The sequence below is a fragment of the Chrysemys picta genome, chromosome 11 (genome assembly GCF_011386835.1).
Source record: "Chrysemys picta bellii isolate R12L10 chromosome 11, ASM1138683v2, whole genome shotgun sequence".
NCBI lineage: Eukaryota > Metazoa > Chordata > Testudines > Emydidae > Chrysemys > Chrysemys picta.
Genome location: NC_088801.1, coordinates 43,253,108 through 43,273,603, shown reverse-complemented (window position 1 = coordinate 43,273,603; position 20,496 = coordinate 43,253,108). Strand labels below are relative to the sequence as shown.

General features: G+C 44.8%; 1 protein-coding gene across 9 annotated transcripts in view; it reads right to left on the bottom strand.

Moving 5' to 3' along the window:
* AGPS (alkylglycerone phosphate synthase) overlaps nucleotides 1-18,063 on the bottom strand; it is a 133,401-nt gene extending 115,338 nt beyond the window's left edge. For 6 of the 9 annotated variants that reach the window (XR_256300.4, XR_010591323.1, XR_010591324.1 and 3 more), the window contains exon 1: nucleotides 17,798-18,062. Coding sequence is in view for 3 of the 9 variants with exons in the window: in XM_005300458.4 (XP_005300515.1) it covers nucleotides 17,798-18,000 (203 nt within the window). In the remaining 6 variants the exon portion in view is untranslated. Of the gene's footprint in view, nucleotides 1-2,168; nucleotides 3,436-17,797 lie in introns of those variants that run through there. The other 3 variants (XR_010591325.1, XM_065560798.1, XM_042860691.2) reach the window with 3 other exon arrangements.
* Between the last annotated feature and the right edge of the window lie 2,433 nt (nucleotides 18,064-20,496).

Here is a 20,496-nt window from a genome sequence, read left to right as displayed (position 1 = left end):
AATCTAGTGGAGTCAAGCCATGGCAATTGTTAGTGGGGTTTGGAGTGCTGCTGGATTCACTGCCCAAGTCACAGGCTGCATGTTGTGCTCTAATTACAACATGCAGCCTATGGCTTGGGCACTGACTCCAGCAGCACCGCCCAACCCATTCAAAATTGCTTACCTCCTATCAAGCCCTCACTGAGCAGTCTGGGCATATGCCATAGAAGTGATGGAGAACGCCCCCATAGCTGTGCCATTATTTGTTGCATTCATCGGAACCGAGTGGTGGCGAGACAGAGACTGTATGTGCGTGCATGCACACACACAAAATTAGTAGATTTAAATCTGAATTAGTAATTTTGTAATTACATGTAAAAATCTGAATTATGGAAAATTAGGGAGGGTTGACATCTTTGTTGGAACTAGCATTTCTTTCAAAGCCATAGACTGTATTTTTGTATCTTGCTGAAAAATTAGAAAAAAAACAAATAAATGTGTTTTTTTCTCTCCCCATGGAGCTACTTGCTATCAAATGATGGCAACCATTCGGATTATATCACAGAATGCAGTACAGTCCCCAAGAAATGTTACAAGAGAAAATGGTGTCTCAAAACTGCAGGACATGCCCACAAGGTGGCAGTATTCCACCATCACAGTAAAAACTTCATAGCCCTTTATTAAGAAATGTGAGCTTTTCTTAGAAGGGTGCCTTGTATATTTTTTGAGTAAAACAGAATTGAATCATGTTTCTGGTTCATTTGCTTGGTACAAGTAAATTAAAAAAATCTTATAATAAGCCACAAATAAAATGGACATCAAAATGTATTCTTAAATGAGCAGTTATCAAGGTGAAGTATACTTTTACTGGTAGCGTAACAAGCTTATTTCTAGGTGTAGTTACACTGCATCAGTCTGGAGTTACCAACAGGTTTTAGGTCTTATCTGGCTCGGGTACTAGGGTAATGGGCAGCAGTATAAAACCTTAAGAAATTGACTTCCACAGCTTCATGGAGAACAGATTTACCAGTTTTCAATCACAAGAACTATAGCTTTCTGAATTATGATTTTCAATTCTCTTAGGTTAAAGATTTAAAAGTACAGCTCAGGAAACTAGATACAAAATATTCTTAAGCAAGAAAAAGTTCTTATTTTCCAAAAAGAAACATTACTACTCCGCCCCACCTCAAAAGCATGCACATCAATTCTCATAGTAATCGGTGGTACATACTTCCAATATAAATTGTTATATAGCACTTTACATTTTCCACACTGTACAAATTGATTAAACCTCAACACCTGAAGTACTAACTTTTTCTACCTGTAAAATGGGGTAAGTAACTTCCAAAAAGGACTATGACCAGTGAATAAGCTGAAACATGCCTGGAATTCCTTCACTGCTTATTCCACTATCACCAAGCTGCATATCAAGAGGAGAAGAATGACCGTGTTAAGTCAAAAACAACAAGGAGTCTGGTGGCACCTTAAAGACTAACAGATTTATTTGGGCATAAGCTTTCGTGGGTAAAAACCTCACTTCTTCGGATGCAAAAAAAGTGAGGTTTTTACTCACGAAAGCTTATGCCCAAATAAATCTGTTAGTCTTTAAGGTGCCACCAGACTCCTTGTTGTTTTTGTAGATACAGACTAACACGGCTACCCCCGATACGTGTTAAGTCAGCTAACTTTCTTCATTATAAATTTATCCACAGCTTAATCTAAGCAAGTGTATTACAACATCAACAAGGTTTCCAAAGTAGCTTGCATCCTGAAGCGACACTGCACACAAGACTACAGCAAAAACAGTTCTCTCAAAAGCATAAATGTGTAATTTATTGGTTATTAAACTCACATTAGCAAGTATACTTTCAAAGGGATTCTTTGAACATCAGCAAAATTTACTTAATTTCCCATATTTTAAGTATTTAAGACTGATTTTCTAACATGTAACTAGTCCTCAAAATGTTAGCATTTACACCCAAAAACTAGCAAACCCCAGAATGAACACTGATTAAATGCATCTTTATAATACAGTATAATTAAGACCCATGAGATTTTTTTTAAAAACACAATTTTTCATTTTATTTTTCAATAATTTGGGGTATTTCATTTTATCTGGCCCCAGAGGGGAGGGGCAGATTCTTCCCCCAGGGTAGTCGGGTTGCAGAGCAAGTGTGGCCTGCACTCACCCAGCAGTGGAGGGACAGGCGCGATCACTCAGGACACTGACCTGGAACACAAGGTCTGCACTCTAAGAGCGTATAAGCAACTGGAGAGTTAGGGGAGCTGGGACCGGTCTAGGTAGTTGTGCCACTGGGTCTCAGCTCTTAAAAAGGGGTGTTAGAAAGAAACAACCTAGAGAGTCTCTCTCTAGAGACCGAGAGCCAGAGACTGGACTTTGCTCAGACTCAGGAAGCTTAAGAGCACATGAGTCCAGCATGTGGGACCCAGATACAGCAGACCAATGAATATCTAGGAGGAGGAGCTCAATCAGGGCTGCGACAATATCCTTTCCAGAACAAAAACAGAGAGCCATATTACTTGTTACACTCCTTATATCATACAGTAATCCGACATGGATACAAAAGGCAATTTTGTTAACACAAACTTTAATGCTCTCTTTAAGGTTGAACTAACATACATTACACATGCGCAAATAGAAGCCAGTAAAAAAAAAAAAATCCACTTGTGAACAGCAAAAATATATATCATTCTAAACCCAGGTTACAGACCAAAAAAACCCTAGAAAACCAGTTATTTCAGAACCCAAGGAACAACCCTTAAAAAAATCCTCCAACATGTCACTAGTGAAAATATTTGTCTTACTCACAAAACATCACTAATGGGGAAGGAGCCAACTATAAAACTCTTGACTGGCTCCCCTTATTCTGCAGAGCTCAGCTCTACAGCAAAAAATCTCCCTACCCTCACGTGGCAGAGTTTCTGCAGAACTTAAAAGCAACACAAGGGTATAGCTGAGCTCCTGCAGTACTTCTAAGCCACTCTACCACAGCAGCTACGAGCCACTGTTTTCAACTCAGTTATGGGGAGTACATATCAATTTGTCAATGGTTGCCTAACATGGACATTATGTGAACCACACACACCAACGTATCAAGGATCACTTAAAAATTAACTAAAATAAGTTATTTCTGTAATGTTTTATCTTTACCAGTGAGTTTGTCTAAAGTGCTTGGAGAATTTACTCAGATTAAAAAGGTTGGGGCATGTCCACTACCTGCTTCCCTGGCTTATTAAGCTGTACACTGACCACCTCAACAGCACTAAGGAAAGTTTCATCTACTGGCTGTGAAAGTGCAGAATGACTGTTGAATGTGCTTTTGGCAGACTGGCATGTTTACTCATTAGATTGAATCTCAGTGAGAAAGATATCCCAATGGTTACCGCTGCCTGTTGTGTCCTGTATAATATCTGTGAGGCAAAGGGGGAAAAGCTGCCATTGGCGGGGGGGGGGGGGGGGGGGGGTGGAAGAGAGGAGCAGAGGTGGAGCGGCTGTCTGCTGATTTTGAACAGCCAGACACAAGAGGTATTACAAGAGCCCAACATGGATCTATGTGGTTGAGGGAAGCTTTGAAAAACCACTTTAACAATCATCCACAGTTCAACTGAGCAGTGCGTGTTGAATGTTTTAATATAGCACAGGGTGTTTTCCTGAACTTATAAATTATGCTGCACTTGCATTAACAAGTATTGTTTGCTTTGACTACTGCTATGCATTCTCCAGTAGTTGTTGTGAACTAATAAAGGTGATTTGTTCCTCCAGAAATAGAACTTTATTGGGGGGGGGGGGGGGGTAGAGAGAGAGAGAGAGAGAGTGTGCAGAAAAATCAATGTCATACAAAATTTTTAACATAATTTAACAGGGTTAAAGCTTTAAAATTAGAAAGGAAACAAACATTTATGCCCATTTGAGTACACAAATATAGTTAATTGTGGCTACACATACACCAACCATGGTTCTTACAGGTCAGTATGTGAAAAGCTGCAGTTTTCCTTGCTATCCCCTGGCATGGAGTGGTAGAGGTAATGAAGCATCCTATGATGCTACACATGGTATGTTGGGGGTGTAGGAAGAAGCAACCATGTAATTCTCCAAGGATTGCGAAGGTTGAAGAGTCTGGGGTTTTTGGACCTGTAGGTCAACCAGAGTCTGCACCATTTGGATTTGCTGCTTGAGAAGACCCATTCTACACCCATTCTGGTGTATTTCCTTCTCTTGTCCTGCTGAGATTCTTGGGCCTTTTTCCTGTCCTCTGTCTTTTTCCATGCTGTCAGTCATATAGGCCCTCCAAGCCCTTTGTTCATGGTCCATTGCAGCACTCACTTGCAGGATCTCACAGAATATGTCCACCCTAGTCCTCATCTTCCTCATCAGGGTCAGGCATTCTACGGGCATGGAGACAACATCCTCGAGGTTGGCATGCCAGAAGCTGCTGATAAAAACAGATCATTGGACTTAGTCACAGGGGAAAGGGAAAATTTTCAAAACTCCCTTCCCTTATTTCCATAGACATTTCATAAAAAAGGCTTATTGACATTTCAGCTTCATCAGCTTCAGAGCACTTCAGCACACCACCACTCTCCAGCCTGTCATGGGGAGTAAAGCCCACCATGAGCAAGCGGGGAAACAATTTTCTGGTGCTTAAGGCTTTAAAATTTCAATCCCCATTTGCTGCTACTGGCATCCTGAAGCTGCTCCCCATATAGCCTGTTTATTGCATGTGCCAACCAAACTCATGGGCAAGTGTCACACCATGGAGGAAGAAGTAAGGCAGCCATGCCTAAAAGCATTTGGGAGAGGATTGCAGAGTATCTCAATGAAAGTTTCATCAAGATCTCAGGAGGAGAATAGGGACATACCTATGCACATGAAGCACTCAGCATCCCCCCCATTCCCCAACACTTCTAACAGCGAACAAAAAGCAGATGCCAACTCTGCCTCTGTTTGTTGTACCTCTAACTCTCCCCATATGATTAAAAAAATGAAAAGATACTTATGTCTTGTTAACTTGGGATGGGATGGGTTCCCCATCTTTAAATTTAAAAACTGTAAACAAAAATGCATGCACACACTTACCCAAAGTCCCTTCCCTTTCATCAGGCTCATCTGCGCTTGCCTGGCAGGACAGGCTAGACTGTGGAGGAGTCTCAAATAGGTTCTGGCTTGCTGAGTCCCTTGATGCCTCTTCCCTCCCTCCTCCTCGCTGTTCATGGCAGGGGTCTCAGTCTCAGGCTCCTCCGAGGTATCAAAAGTGGTCTGCAGGGTCCTGGTGCGGTCTCTATCAAGTATGGCATTCAGTTCCTTGCAGAAGCAGCAGGAATGAGGTTCAGTACCAGATCTATTGTTGAACCCCCGGCCTTGCGGCATCCCTGGAGAAGTTCTTTCGCTTCCATGGGGCACTATTGCTTATGCCCATCATACCACTTTGCCTGCATCCCCCATGCAATCTGCTCTTAAATGTCTATGCTTCTATGGCTTGTTCGTAGCTGTGCTTGCAGCCTCTTCTCCCTATAGGCTCAGGAGATCGAATGCAGCTCTGCCTGGAGTAGGCAGGAAGTATGTAGTACCTCTGTATGTAGAGCCTGGGCAGTTGTACACAACAAGGGTGCACTGGCTGGTGTGCTTGCCAAGTGGGCAACAAGAAATGGCATTTTGAAAAACATGTGGGAGGGTTTTAAGGGTGGGGTGGCTTCTGGTCTCTGTGACCCCTGGGCCACAGAGTTTAAAATTGTGACCAGAGCAGGAACTGTCACCAGGAATGGGGTATTGTGGCTGCTGGAGGACTGTTATGGTCCACACCAGTCATCCAGTGTCTCCACTCACTGAGTCTGCAGATAGGTCACTGCACCAGTTAACCTTCAAAATGTGACTCCAGTGTAAACTTGGCAACTACAAGGGATAATGAATAGTTTTTAATTAAATGTTAGATTCTGAAATACAAGATGGGAAGTTCTGGCTTGCTGAATACTGGCCTATCACAAGCTGGCCCAATACAATCCCTTCCCTTTTCTGCCTGAGAATTCCAGCATTTCTCTTGATTAAACGCAACTGACTATATCCTGGGGGCAGGGAGGGAAGGGAAAAAGAAAAATCAGTCTGTAGAACTTTGCAGTCTGATAAAGTATAGAATTCATAACTCCATTTTGGATGTGGACTTTTTTCCCTTCTCTGTTGTACAGTTAGCTCCATGTTGGACTGAAATTTTAAAATCTGGTGGCAAAGGACCAACAATAGGAGGGTCATTGACTTAAGTGGTCTCCGACTGAGGGCTGGTCTACACTATGGGGGGGAATCAATCTCAGTTACGCAACTTCAGCTATGTGAACAACATAGCTGAAGTTGACTTACTTAGATCTACTTACTACGGTGTCTTCATTGCGGTGTGTTGACGGGAGACGCTCTCCCGTCGATTCCCTTTGCGCTTCTCGTTAAGGTAGAGTACCAGAGTCAATGCTAGAGCAATCGGTGGTCGATTTATCATGTCTATAGTAGACACGATAACCCTTGCTGGATCGATCACTGCCTGTCAGTGTAGACAAGCCGAGTCAGCTCTAAACAAAAGGCTGGCTCCTACTCAGGAGAACTGGCTTATCAGGGGAGAGGTTGCCTAGCAATGAAGTCTTATAGTAGGGGTCTGGGATCACCTGAAGAAACTGATCTAGGAGTCACCAGGCAGAGAAACTGGAAGGTTTTAAAAGGACTCTTGGGGGAGACCGAGACCCCTGCATTTTAAAATACATGGTAGCGAGTCTGAGCCTGGCTGCTGTGGGTTTTAAAAACCAATGCAGACATACCTAGAAACACAAAGAGGAGAGAGAGACCAGAATGGACCAATTTAAATCAAAGCAATTTAAAACAGATCTTCATCATTTAAAATGAGCAAGCAGAAAACCTTGATTTAAAATCAACTTTCATCTTATTTTGCATTTGTACTTTAGTTATTTTACTAAAGAAAGGTTCTGTAGCGAGCCGGTGTGGCTCCCCGCCGCCCCAGAGGGGGAAAAACCCACCTGGAGGCTAGAGTGGGCAGAGCTAGGGAGCTCAGAGCCTGCCCCCCAGAGGGTAAGTGGCGACCCGGAAGTATAAAAGCTCTCCCTCAGAGCTCAGTAAGGCCCCAGCCAGAGAGACCAGACGTTTCCAGCCTAGCTCGTGGCTAGGAAAACTCCGCGGCCCAGGGTGCCCGCTATCCGGAGGAGCCGCCGGGCCTGCCCTGCGCCCGCTATCCGGAGGAGCCGCCGGGCCTGCCGATCAATTCCTGCCCTGACGAACCCATGGACACCAGGACCCAGGTAGGCCCCAAGGGGGAGTGTAGAAGTAGCGCGGGGGCAGCCGACCCCAGTCTGGCTACAGCACTGCCAAAGCCTATGTCAGTGTGTTGCGGCCAGGATCCCCACCTACTAAGCAGCGGGTCTTCTGCTGCTGCTAGGGCCCCGGGCTGCAAAGCAGTGGAGTGGGAGGGCCTGTGTCCCCCCCTGCCACCCAACCTTTGGGTGGCAGTCTCCCCCTCTCCCAGGCCTTTTGAGGCTTGGGGCTGATTATTGTTGCTCAGCCCAGACTGAGGGCCTAAGCTCCTGACTCAGCGTTTGTTGCCCCGCCCTGACCTAGGGCCCGGGCTTAATACTTGGTACTCATTTGTTGCTCAGCCCTGACTGAGGGCCTGAGCTCCAGACTTCGCATTATTGCCCGCCCTGAGCAGGGCTGGGCTTACCGTGTTCTTCCGGTTACAGCAAGAGCTGCGGAGGGAGACCCCACAGCCGGACGAATTTCCCTAGCTCACCAGTGTGTAGTGAGCCAGTGTGGCTCCCCGCTGCCCCGGAGAGGGTCAAGCCCCGGCAAACTCTTGTACAGGTTCATTCTCATTAGTTAGTTGAAAATCAACACATTTTAATGGTAATCAAATATAGCTTTTACAATATATTTGGTGCTTCTTTCTGCTAATCAGGAGGATACAGTGTATCTTATACATGTTTAAGAAATTATATAGGTTAACATACATCTATTCAGATTTTTAATTTTTACATTTATTTTAAATAAGTAATAAATTTCTTATTTACTAGATTAATTTTACACGTAATTTTTGACAAGCTCTACATGGATGGAAATTAAAATTCAATTAAAATGCACAAGGATGAAATAGACTAGTGCTAAAAATTTAAGCACCTGGTGACCGGAAACACTCAGTTCAATAAACTACAGATAATTCTTTTGTTTAATAAATCAATTTTAAATGTAAAATATGTTTTATAAACTATTTTCTTATAGAACCAGCACTTTAGTTATGGGTGTGACTGACTAGTACAACTACTTCAGTAAAAACCTCTAGTGCGGGGACAGTCCACTGACCTTTGTGTCAGTATAAAGGTGCCTTGTGTAGATATAGTTTATTCTCATATATGATAGTTGAGGTATAACTATATTCTCAGGAAGAGGGTTGTACAACTTAAGTATACCAGTATAGTTTAAGCAGTACAATCAGTATTTTTAAAAGCCCTTAGAGAGAGACACAAACTTTCATAGGACATCAATGTAATCGTGAACTTATTTTAATTGACAGACGTTTTCTAAAATATTAAAAGATGGTAAACACAAAAAAACAAAAATTAGTCTATATATTTTCAGGAAAGTTAAAATCACAGGAAAGATCTATGAAAGGATCTTCTAATCAGGTGTCAAAACATTTTTTTGTATGAAATTATAGGATTCAATTCAAATTGCCCTACCAGCATAAAACTGGTATGATATAAACCTTGCTTATAGCCTCATTTTTTGATGTAGCCTAACTCAAGAGGACGAGCATCTGAATTTATCTGATCACATGATATGCTGAAACAAGAGTACATATTAAGCAGTACTTTTGACATTGCACTCCATGTGTTTTATGGAAATATGCTACTGAGTGTGAATATAATGTAACTGGAATATGCTTCATGCAAAAGGTCTCTTATAAGGTATCATTACAAAGCGTATCATCTACTGAGTGTGGTCATCCTATTTGTATAAATGTATCATTCTTGTATCTGAAACTAGAAATATGAAATATAACTGAAGTCCTATTGTAATTATGCAAAGTGTGGGCCATTAATGGTGATTTGGAATCTTGATGGCTCCCATTAACCAGGACAATTGGTTGTAAATGGCTCTGTTTACTTGCAAGCCTTCCTGTGAGTCAGGCCAGGAAGAATGAAGGCTTGGGGTCTCACAGGACATGTGACCATGTCACCTGGTACTGGAATCCATCTTAAACCTGGGGCTTTTCCATTTAGAAGGATGGGTAGGGACCCAGAGAGAAAAGATTCCCACCTTGTGCCAAAGCTATATAAGGGGGTGGAACAGAACAAAGGGTGTTCCAGTCATGAGAAATCCACTAGTTACCACCTGAGCTAGAGGTAACAAGAACTGAACCAGGGAAAAGGATTGGGCCAGACTAGTAAGAAGTCCAATCTGTGAAAGAAGCTTATTGGAACATCTCTGAGGGTGAGATTTTATCTGTAATCAGTTTCTTAATGCATTGGGCTTAGACTTGCGTGTTTTGTTTTATTTTGCTTGGTAACTTCTTTGTTCTGTCTGTTATTACTTGGAACCACTTAAATCCTACTTTTTATACTTAATAAAATCACTTTTGCTTATTAATTAACCAGAGTAATTAATACCTCATAGACTCAGACTCTCATATGGTCAGAAGGGACCATTATGATCATCTAGTCTGACCTCCTGCATGATGCGGGCCACAAAAGCTGACCCACCCACTCCTGGAAGAATTCTCTCCCTTGACTCAGCTGTTGAAGTCCCCAAATCATGATTTAAAGACTTCAAATCGCTGAGAATCCTCCAGCAAGCGACCCCTGCCCCATGCTGCGGAGGAAGGCGAAAAACCTCCAGGGCCTCTGCCAATCTACCCTGGAGGAAAATTCCTTCCTGACCCCAAATATGGCGATCAGCTGAACCCCGAGCATGCGGGCAAGATTCTCTAGCCAGACCTTCTGGAAAAAGTTCTCTGTAGTAACTTTTAATATCCCATCATTGACCATTGTTACTAATTACCAGCGATGGCACATTATTGACCTATTGACTAAAATCACTTTATCCCATCAAACCATCCCCTCCATAAACTTATCAAGCTTAATCTTAAAGCCAGAGATGTCTTTCGCCCCCACTGTTTCCCTCGGAAGGCTGTTCCAAAACTGCACACCTCTGGGGGAGCAAACAGCTGTGCACATCTCTCTATCAGTGTCATAAAGGCCGGACAATGAGTTTACTCTGTATAAGCTTTATACAGAGTAAAACGGATTTATTTGGGGTTTGGATCCCATTGGGAACTGGGTGTCTGGGTGCTAGAGACAGGAGCACTTACTAAGCCATTTTCCATTAAGACTGCAGCTTTGGGGGCATGGGTCAGACCTGGGTCTGTGTTTGCAGCAGGCTAGCGTGTTTGGCTCAACAAAGCAGAGTTCTGAAGACCCAAGGTGGCAGGGAAAAACGGGCTCAGAGGTAGTCTCAGCACATCAAGTGGCAGTCGCAAGGGGGTCTCTGTGACCGAACCTGTCACAGTACTATTAGTCAATATATGTATTTGCAAACTTTTCCCTTTCCTATTTTATTTAGATATTTATCTTCAAGACTCAGGTATCATAAAAAAAGTCACCTATAAACAAAGAAAATTTGCCAGAACACCTATCAAATTCACTTTGTAGGTGCCTCAAAATGATTCTGTACTTTTAAACACAATAAATCTAAAATTTAATAAATAAACATAAAAGACACCTATACTTAGTCCCAGGCTATAGGCACTCTATGAAAAATACAATCCTTGACTAATAAACCCATGACATAGGAGAGAAATAGTATGCATGACAATACAGACCTTATTTAAAAATCTCAATTTTTGTTTCTTAAATGGATTCCATCTTGAAGTTTTAAAGCAACTTCTCTATCATAAGACGCCCAGGCATATTTTTAACATTCATTCATCCAACCACTATATTAAGCGCCACCCAACACTCCCCAAACTCCTGCCCCTCAGCCCCCTCTCACATGCCCAAACTGCTGCTGCTGGCCCTGGGGCTGCCCAGCTCGGGCAGCCCCTGAGCCAGCACCAGCCGCTGCAGAAGTCACAGTGGTCACTGAATCCATGACTTCTGCGACAGACTCGCAGCCTTACTTAACTAATATATATATATGTTAACAATACTAACACAGGTGAGCCAGACTGGTTTCCAGCTAAGCATTTGTCAATGTTCAATGAGGGCCATAGGTCTTGGCATGGACTGGCACTTGGTCTGCCAGCACCAGTATTCATATCGCATTAGGATGACAAAGTATTTCAGAACCCATTAGCAGACCCAGATAAAACTTGCCCCAAGAATTCTGGCCTACCAGTATTAATTTGACACAAGCACAAATAGATATCAACTAGCTATCAACAAGCGTAGACTTGAAATTAGATGAAGATTTCTAACCATCAGAAGAGTGAATTTCTGGAATAACCTTCCTATGGGAGCAGAGAATTCTTTCCTGGGTGTCTGGCTGGTGAGTCTTGTCCACATGCTCAGGGTTTAGCTGATCACCATATTTGGGGTCAGGAAGGAATTTTCCTCCAGGGCAGATTGTTTCCTACCCTACTTGCCTAACCCCAGGAACAGCTCAGTAATAGAAACTGGGTCTCCTCAGATGCCCCATCTTGCATCTCCCAATACTGAACAGTATACACCTAGGAATCAAAATATATATTCTGCATATACAGTAGTACCACACCCTCTTACATCAAAAGAGTATGAAATCCAGGGTTATAAGGTATAATTTACTTCTATAATGTGTTCATTTTCTTAAGGTGGTAAATCACATCAGCTTGCATCACACTGTTGTAATTACAATACATAGAAAAACACTGAAAAATGAAAGCAAAAATTGGGATTTGTTGTAAGCAATTGAAAGATTTTCCCTCCCTTTCTGCTTTACCTAACAATAGTGTCATTTTTACTCTTTATTTTAAAACACTACATCAAACAAAGAAGCTTTTAAGCAAAATACTGGCAAAAAACTAGGCTGAATTTTGTTCCTTGTTCATGTTACCAGTTTATTATTTGTGATTTCCAGTTTCTTATTCAAAGAACAATTTAAAAAAAAATAAAAAAATCAATGCACGATTTTTTAGAAGTTTCCCCATAATGTATTTGATTAATAATGTATTTCATATTTATTCAAATAAGGAACTGGGCTTTGACAGCTCTAAGTGACAAAACACTTTTTTGGTACGATGTCCCTGAGACTAGTAAACTTTTTGGAAGTAGAGACATGTCCCAAAATTTTATACCTGAGCAGGATACTGCCATAAGTCAGGCCCCACAAACCACTCTTATTTTGTAAATGGCACTTGAATAGGCAAATAGGTTTAGACTGACTAGAAGTGACAAAATACTCCTCAGGTTACCCCAACTGACCCATCCCTGGGACAGTTAGCTTGTTCTGAAGTAATGACTTGTCATTTCCTGACCTGAAACTCTCTTTGGGAAAAGGTGTGGCCCATATCACCAACCTTTGCTTCACCCCCCCCCCCCAAAAAAAAAAACACCACACACACATACTGTTTAACACAGCAAGAGCGACAAACGAGTTTCACAGGGTGAAGCTGTGGATCTTGTACTTGGAGCTAGAGGGATTTGGTGAGGCAATGTTTGACCTGTCTTTTGTTTGTGAGGAGATGTGACTGGGCTGTGGGCCCATGAACAGGTCAGGTGACACAGGTCTGTTTGTGCATTAGTCAGGGCCAGGTGGCTGGGACCCTTGGGTCTTTGCACAGAATCAGTATTTGAAATGCGAGTAGTTAATTCCTCCTTGATAACAAGGGAGTACAGCTGAACAGCACTTGGTATTGTTACCCTTTTTGACCAAACCTAAACCAGCCAAAAACTCAGGACCTTGCAGGTTGATCCAGGTAGGAAAATATGGTAATAGATTCAGATGTTTCTTCAATGCAATCCTGTTTTATCTACTGTCACACACTTAATAGCTTGTGTAGGCTTGTAAATTACTGGTAACTCAACCATGGGATCTTGAATGTGTATGTATCACTGTGTTAAAGCCAAGATGAAGTGCTGGTAGGGATCTCTTACAGATGACCAAATGAAACCAGAAAACCAAATGCATTACTTCTTAATGAAGTGCCTATAATGTGTGGAAAGAAAATGCTGGTGGGGTCTTCAATTTGGGACACGTATGTTGGAGGTCTCGTGCAGCCAGTTATAAATCATTAGCTTCTAAAAGTTGTTTTATAAACACAAGTATTATTGCACACACCATGAGGTAACTATTTTGTACCTCTTTATGATGGATAAAGATGAATAAAGCATCGGACTGGACAACTATGGTTGTTCAGTGACCAAGACGTGATTACACTGAATATGGGCAAAGAGAAGACAGTTCCGAACAATAGTATATACACTTGGTGCTTCAAAAGGATATTTCCCAAAGTTGAAGAAAATTATGAGCTAAACTGATTGGGGAAAAAACACACAGAAAAAGCAACATATGGAAAATAGGGGAAATAGATAGCAGTCAACAAATTAGAAGTTATGAAGTGTAGAAAATTCATAAGGGAATCTAAAGATCTGGAAAAATCCATGACTAGGGGCTGGTCTACACGGGGGGGTGGGGGGGGGAAGTCGATGGGGTGCGAGTTCGGGGATCGATTTATCGCATCTAGACGAGGCGCGATAAATCAATCCCCGATAGATCGATTACTACCCGCCAATCCAGCAGGTAGTGAAGACGTACCCTAGCATGGCTAAGGACAATCAGACGTAGTTTTAACATCTATTAAGAACAAAAGAAATCCTAGCAAGAATATAAACACATTGGTAAATTAAGGTGGTGGCATTAATGATGCAGGAAAGCAAGAGTGTTCAACAAATATCTATTCTGTATCTGGAAAGAAGGATGATGTATTTGTCAAGCTGTCTGGAGTGTCTCACGACCCTGAGTGCCAATCTCAGGACAGACTGTCAAGAAACAGGACGTGAACCCCAAACTGGTTGTGTGTTCTATAATTAAATTTCACTAAGTAACAAGTGTGAACTCCTAAAGCACTATAACAGCCTTAAATTGGAGTCACAAACTGTACCCTTGGGCACTCTAGTTTATCTTGCCACTCAGGCAAGCCTGCCTTTGTGAGAGATGGTCCCTTACACCAGAGTTCTCAGTCTTTTTCTCTCCGAGCCCCCCGCCCCACCCCACCCTATGCTATAAAAACCTGTGCCACAACAACTGTTTTTCTTCATATAAAAGCCAGGGCCAGCGTTAGGGGGTAGCAAGCATGGCAACTGCCTGTGGCCCCACGAAGCACCCAGGACCCCTGCTGGTGCTGGGGGAGGGAGTGTTGGTGGGGCTGGCAAGGGCTTCCTACTGGCTCCGCATCCATGCAGCTCCTAGGCAGCAGGGGTTCCGCAGCTCCCGCCACAAGCCGCAGCTCCTATTGGCCAGGAACCGCAGCCAATGGGAGCTGCGGGGGCAAGGCCTGCGGGCACAGGCAGCAGAGACCCCCGTCCCTCCACCACCTAGAAGCTGCAGGGGGGCCGTGCCAGTGGGGCAGCCCCTGAGCCAGCACCAGACACTGCAGAAGTCACAGTATCCATGACTTCTGTGACAGACTTGCAGCCTTACTTATAACTAATAATATAGTTATAAGTAAGGCATGTGTGTGTGTGTGTGTATTTTTATATTTATATATATATAAAAATACAATACTAACACAGATGAGCCAGACTGGTTTCCAGCTAAGCATTTGTCAATGTTCAGTGAGGGCCATGGGTCTTGGCATGGACTGGCAAGCACCACAGTATTCATATCGCATTAGGATGACAAGTATTTCAGAACCCATTAACACACCCAGATAAAACTTGCACCAAGATTTCTGGCCTACCAATATTAATTTGACACAAGCACAAATAGATATCAACTAGCCATCAACAAGTGTAGGCTTGAAATTAGATGAAGGTTTCTAACCATCAGAGAATTTCTGGAATAACCTTCCTATGGGAGCAGTGGAGGCAAAAAACCTAACTTGTATCAAGCTCAGTCTTGAAACGTTTATGGAGTAGATAGTATGATGAGATAGGCCTCTTACCATTGTAGGCAATCTGCAACTGCTAATAGCAAAAATCCCCAGTGGTCAGAGATGGGGCACTAGATGGGGAGGGCTTTGAGTTACTACAGAGAATTCTTTTACAGGAGCCTGGCTGGTGGATCTTGCCAACGCACTCAGGGTTCAACTGATCACCATATTTGGAGTCAGAAAGAAATTTTCCCGCAAGTCAGATTGGCATAGACCTTGGGGAGTTTACCTTCCTCTGCAGCAGGAGACACGGGTCACTTGCTCATTTAAACTAGAGTAAATGGTGAATTCTCTGTAACTTGAAGTCTTTAAATCATGGTTTGAGGACTTCAATAACTCAGCCAGAAGCTACAGGTCTATTACAGGAAGGGTTGGGTGAGGCAACATGCAGGAAGTCAGACTAGGTGATCACTATGGTCCCTTCTGGCCTTGAAGTCTACGAGGGTCTTGTATACACAAGTCCTTAGGAATGCTTAAATGAAGGCAACACCAATGATCAGCACCAACAGTGACAATTGCTCAATTAAAATATAAACAGCAACTTAACTTACAGTTTCAGAGTTAAAGTAAACAAGTGCAATAGATTATGTCAACTATGCAAATATGGTGACTAAGGCTACCATTTTGGTGCAGAGGTCAAAGTGTTCATGGTAATTATGAATTTGAATAAAGTCCGTGACCACCACACTGGCAGCTCCTTTCCCCTCTGGGTGCTGCAGCCTCACCCACGTGGTTGCAGCATAACTCAGGTTTGGCGCATCCACCTCTGCGTAGATAGAGGGGCAGAGGGCCAAGTTTGATTGGCATTGCGACCCAGTGGACTAGGTCATAACACCAATCAAATCTAGTCCTCTGCCTCCATCTACGGAAGAGCAGACTTCCCAAACCGGACTGGTGTTGCAGCCACAGGAACCAAGTCAGAACACCCAGAGCAAGGAGCCAGCCCGAGCCCCAAAAAACAAGAGCCCATGCTATGGAATGAGCTCGCTACACAACTCCCTCCCCCACATGCACACAGCCTTATTTTCCCCACATCTCTTCCATGACATTTATTGAAATTTTCCATGAAAAAGATCAGACCTTTAATGGTGACCCACACCTCTTACTTATTACATATCCAGTTAAGTTTCATCACAGAAAAATTCAAAGGTTTGATTCTCACCTACTGTATCTCCTGCAATTTCTGTGAATGGTAGAAAGTTGAAAGAAGACCAGATGCATTTTGGCTGTTACACCAAAGTACTGAATTGCACCTTTTCATATATCATTCACTGACCATTCAGAAACTGAAATGCCTCCATCCAATACTACTAGTATGACTTTTATAACTATTTAGTCACATTATGAAGAAGTTTTTGGAAAAAGGTAACCTTACACTATTTTTTTAAGTTGTTCTTGAAATAAAGAACTCAAAATCACACACAAAGAGCCAACTTCAGCCTCATGGCAAAAAGAGTCAAAAGCAAAACTATTAACTCCAGAAGCCCATAGTTTAGTGCCCAGTATATGAAAACAAGTTTCTTCTTTAGTATCTACATCAGGTAGAAACTTCGAATAACTCAGAACTGGACAGTGAAAAACCCATAGGAAGAAACAAAACTGAGGCTTGTACACACTACCACTTATGTCACACAGGGATGTGACTAAGCCACCTCCCTGAGCTACACAAGTTACACTGACCTACACGTTGGCGTGGACAGCGCTATGACAGCAGGAGAAGAGGCGGTTTCATTACACTGACGGGGGAGCTCTCTCCAGTCAGCACAGAGTGTCTTCAGCAGACAACCTGTGGAACTTTTTGCCAGAGGATGTTGTGAAGGCCAAGACTATAATAATGATAGCGTCCCTATCCTCCATTTGCCAGAAGCTAGGAATGGGAGACAGGGAATACCTGCTCTGTTCATTCCCTCTGGGGCACCTGGCATTGGCCACTGTCAGAAGACAGTATGCCTTTGGTCTGACCCAGTAGGGCTGTTCTCATGTTATTACATGATGCATCAGTGCAGCTTTGCCCCTGTAGCATTTCTAGTGTAGATTAGTCCTAAGTTTTTCCACACACATTGCACTTTCCACCAGATTTAAATGTTTTATCAGCATTAATCAAGAATCTGCTCCCTTTGCCAATTTAATAAACACACTCAGATTCTTCGTTGAATAACTACATAAGTATTCCACTTAGTAGCTGAACAGAAATAAGAGAGAAGAAAAAATTAGACCCTTTCCTTTTCTGCAGCCCATGGCCCCAGAAGGCAGGAAAACCCCTTACGGTTCCTTCATTCATTCCAAGCTTCCTCCCGAACGATGGGGCTCCTCTCCTCCCTACCCAGCATTTTCCCAACCTGAGGTTAGCCCGACGCCCCCTCCCGGCCAGGGTCACCCTAATTAACTCCTTCGCCAATTCACATGAACCCTCCAAACACCCCGGCGTTCACCCACTGCCCCTCGCATACAGCCTCCATCTCCAGACGGGCGACCAACAGGGATACCCAGTACACCCCGCCACCCGTCTCTAGCTGGCTCCTCAACGCCCAGGGCCGGGGCAACAGCAATTGCCCCAGCACCCCCGCCCCAGCTGGCCCCCGACATGGGCGCCGCTCCCCAGGGCCACCGTTCTTCGCCAACACCCCCAGCCCTCTCCTGCCTGCAAGAGGCGCCCTTCCCCAGCTCCCTCGGGGCCCCGCCCCACTCACCGTTTCTTAGGGATGGTGGACGCGACCGGCTGCTCAGCTGCGCCCCCCGCCCTGCACTGGCTCGGGGAGAGGAACCGCTCAGCCTCGGGCGCCCGGCTCGCCGGCGAGCCCTGCAGGTGGCCAGAGAGAATGCGCAGCCTCCGCTGGGCAGGGGGCTGGGACCCCGGGCCGCTTCCCGCTGCTGCCTCGGCTGCCGCCGCCATCGCACTTCCGTGTTGCGCCGCCGGGTGAGAGGTCACACGTTGGGGGGGCGGGAAGCGCTGCAAGCGCTTATAGGTGCTCCCGGCATGCACCGCTTCCCCAGCCCACCCACCGGCGGAGACAAGGCCACGCCCCTCGCACCTGTACGGCGGCAGGGCCCCGCCCCCTCCCCTGCATCCCGTCCCCGTCCAGGGCGACGTTCTCTCGCTGCCGAGCCCGCCCTTGCCGTGTGGAGCCCGGGGCCCAGCAGGAGAGCTGAGCTTCCGCCCTCCCCCCCTTCACGCCTGGGAAAGGAAACCTGCCCATCAAATCCCTCCATCCCTGCGCCCAGGCACTCAGCTGCAGGGCTGGAACCGCCTGGTTCTGAACCCTCCGCCCTGTCAACAGAGGCTGCACCCCTCTCGGTCCAGCCCGCTGTGGCCTGCTCTCACCCTGTTCACAAACTGTGGGATGGGTGGTGTTTGTCCAGCAGCCCCAGCGTCTGCACTCCTGTGAGGAGAGGATAACTTTAGCTGTCACCTTGGAAAAGCCCCTGGTACAGGTCTGCCCCTGTGGCTCGGAAGAGGGGTTTGAAAACATGAGATGACTGTACCCTACAGGCAGAGGGACTGGAACTGGGCCTGGGGCTTGAAATAGTTTCTATCATATACAAGATTTATGGTTTGTTTCAATGGCTCTCAGCAATCCCCACTATACAAATCGTTCTAGCACTCCTGCTTACAGGCTCGAAAACTGAAAGGTAAATCAAAAGCCCTGAAATGGATTATGGTTTTCAATTCTCAGATTTTATAAACCAATCTCATGAATTTAGGTAGCCCGACTCAAGAGTTTGAACACTGCCATCCTACCATTCTGAATACCACTGCTAGGGATTAGAGCAGGGGTGGGCAAACTTTTTAACCCAAGGGCCACATCTGGGTATGGAAATTGTATGGCAGGATATGAATGCTCATGAAATTGGGTTTGGGGTCAGGAGGGGGTGAGGGCTCAGGCTGGGGGTGTGGGCTCTGGGGTGGGGCCAGAAATGAGGAGTTCAGGGTGCGGGAGGGGCTCCAGGCTTGGGCAGGAGGTTGGGGTATGGGGGGAATGAGGGCTCTGGGGTGGGGCTGGGGATGAGGGGTTTGGGGTGCAGGAGGGTGCTCTAGGCTGGAATTGGAGGGTGGGAGGGGGATCAGGGCTGGAGCACGGGAGGGGCTTAGGGGTGCAGGCTCCGGGTGGTGCTTACCTCAAGCAGCTCACAGAAGCAGTGACATGCCCCCCTCCAGCTCCTACATGGACATGGCCAAGTGTCTCTGCGCGCTGCCTTGTCTGCAGGCGCCACCCCTGCAGCTCTCATTGGCCGCAGTTCCTGGCCCATGGGAGCTGCAAGGGTGGCACTTGGGGCGGGGGCAGCACACAGAGCCCCCTGGCTGCCCCTAAATGTAGGAGCCGGAGGAGGGACATGCTGCTGCTTCCAGGAGCTGTGCGGAGCTGCGGCATGCATGTGCAGAGCAGCCCCCGACCCCACTCCCCAGCTGGAGCGCAGGAGCGGGACAAGCCTCAGACCCTGCTCCCCAGCAGGAGCTCAAGGACCAGATTAAAGTGGCTGGCGGGCCGGATGTGGCCAGGGGGCCATAGTTTGCCCACCACTGGATTAGAGCCTCCTAAACCATCTCAGCACCACCTGGTATTTTTATCCTTTGTCTCATTCTTCCTTACATTCAGTGCAGGCACCTGGGTTCCTCCTGCTGAATACGTTCAGGTACCTGCAACATAATCCACAATTTAGTGGACCTTAGAGGATTGAGAGAAATTCAGTATAAATTATTGCTCTTAGCTGTTCCTAAACATAGCAATACATGTATATAACTCTATTTTCTTGTTTGGCCCTGGTCTTGCCTATTCCTAATTAATTCTAATCTGTATAGTTATGATAGTCTGAATACATAATAATGACTATTACTAGTACTTTAACATCAATTAGTGCTACTTATTTTTACACAATAATAGTTCCTTGTAGAGGAGAATAAGAAGTTACCCAGTACCAATATATTCAAAACAACTGGCTTCTGAACCTAGCCTAGTTTCAGGGCTTTGGGGCCAGTTAGAGAAGAAGAATAGGTCACAGCAGCTTTGGGTTGGTGGTAGCAAGTAGAGGGGCAGGTATATATAACAGGGAATCATAACTGGGTTACATGTGTGTAACATAGAAACAAAATAGCACTATCAAAAATAATCTAATATTCAAAGAGGGCCTAAATCTTCTTAGTCATGTTACCAGAACATTTTAAACTTTTACTGCCAGAACTCCTATTAAGTTAATGTAGAGCCTGGCCAAATTTTGGAGACTAGATACCTCTGCTAACTTAATCCCTCCCAGTGCATGGAGTAACTGCTATATCTCATTCATCCTTACTGCACAGCCACTGCACCCCCTCCTAAGAGACGAGAGCATCCTTCTAAACTCACCCAGCCTGTATAAGAACAAAAGTTTAAAGGACATATAATAATTCAGAAAT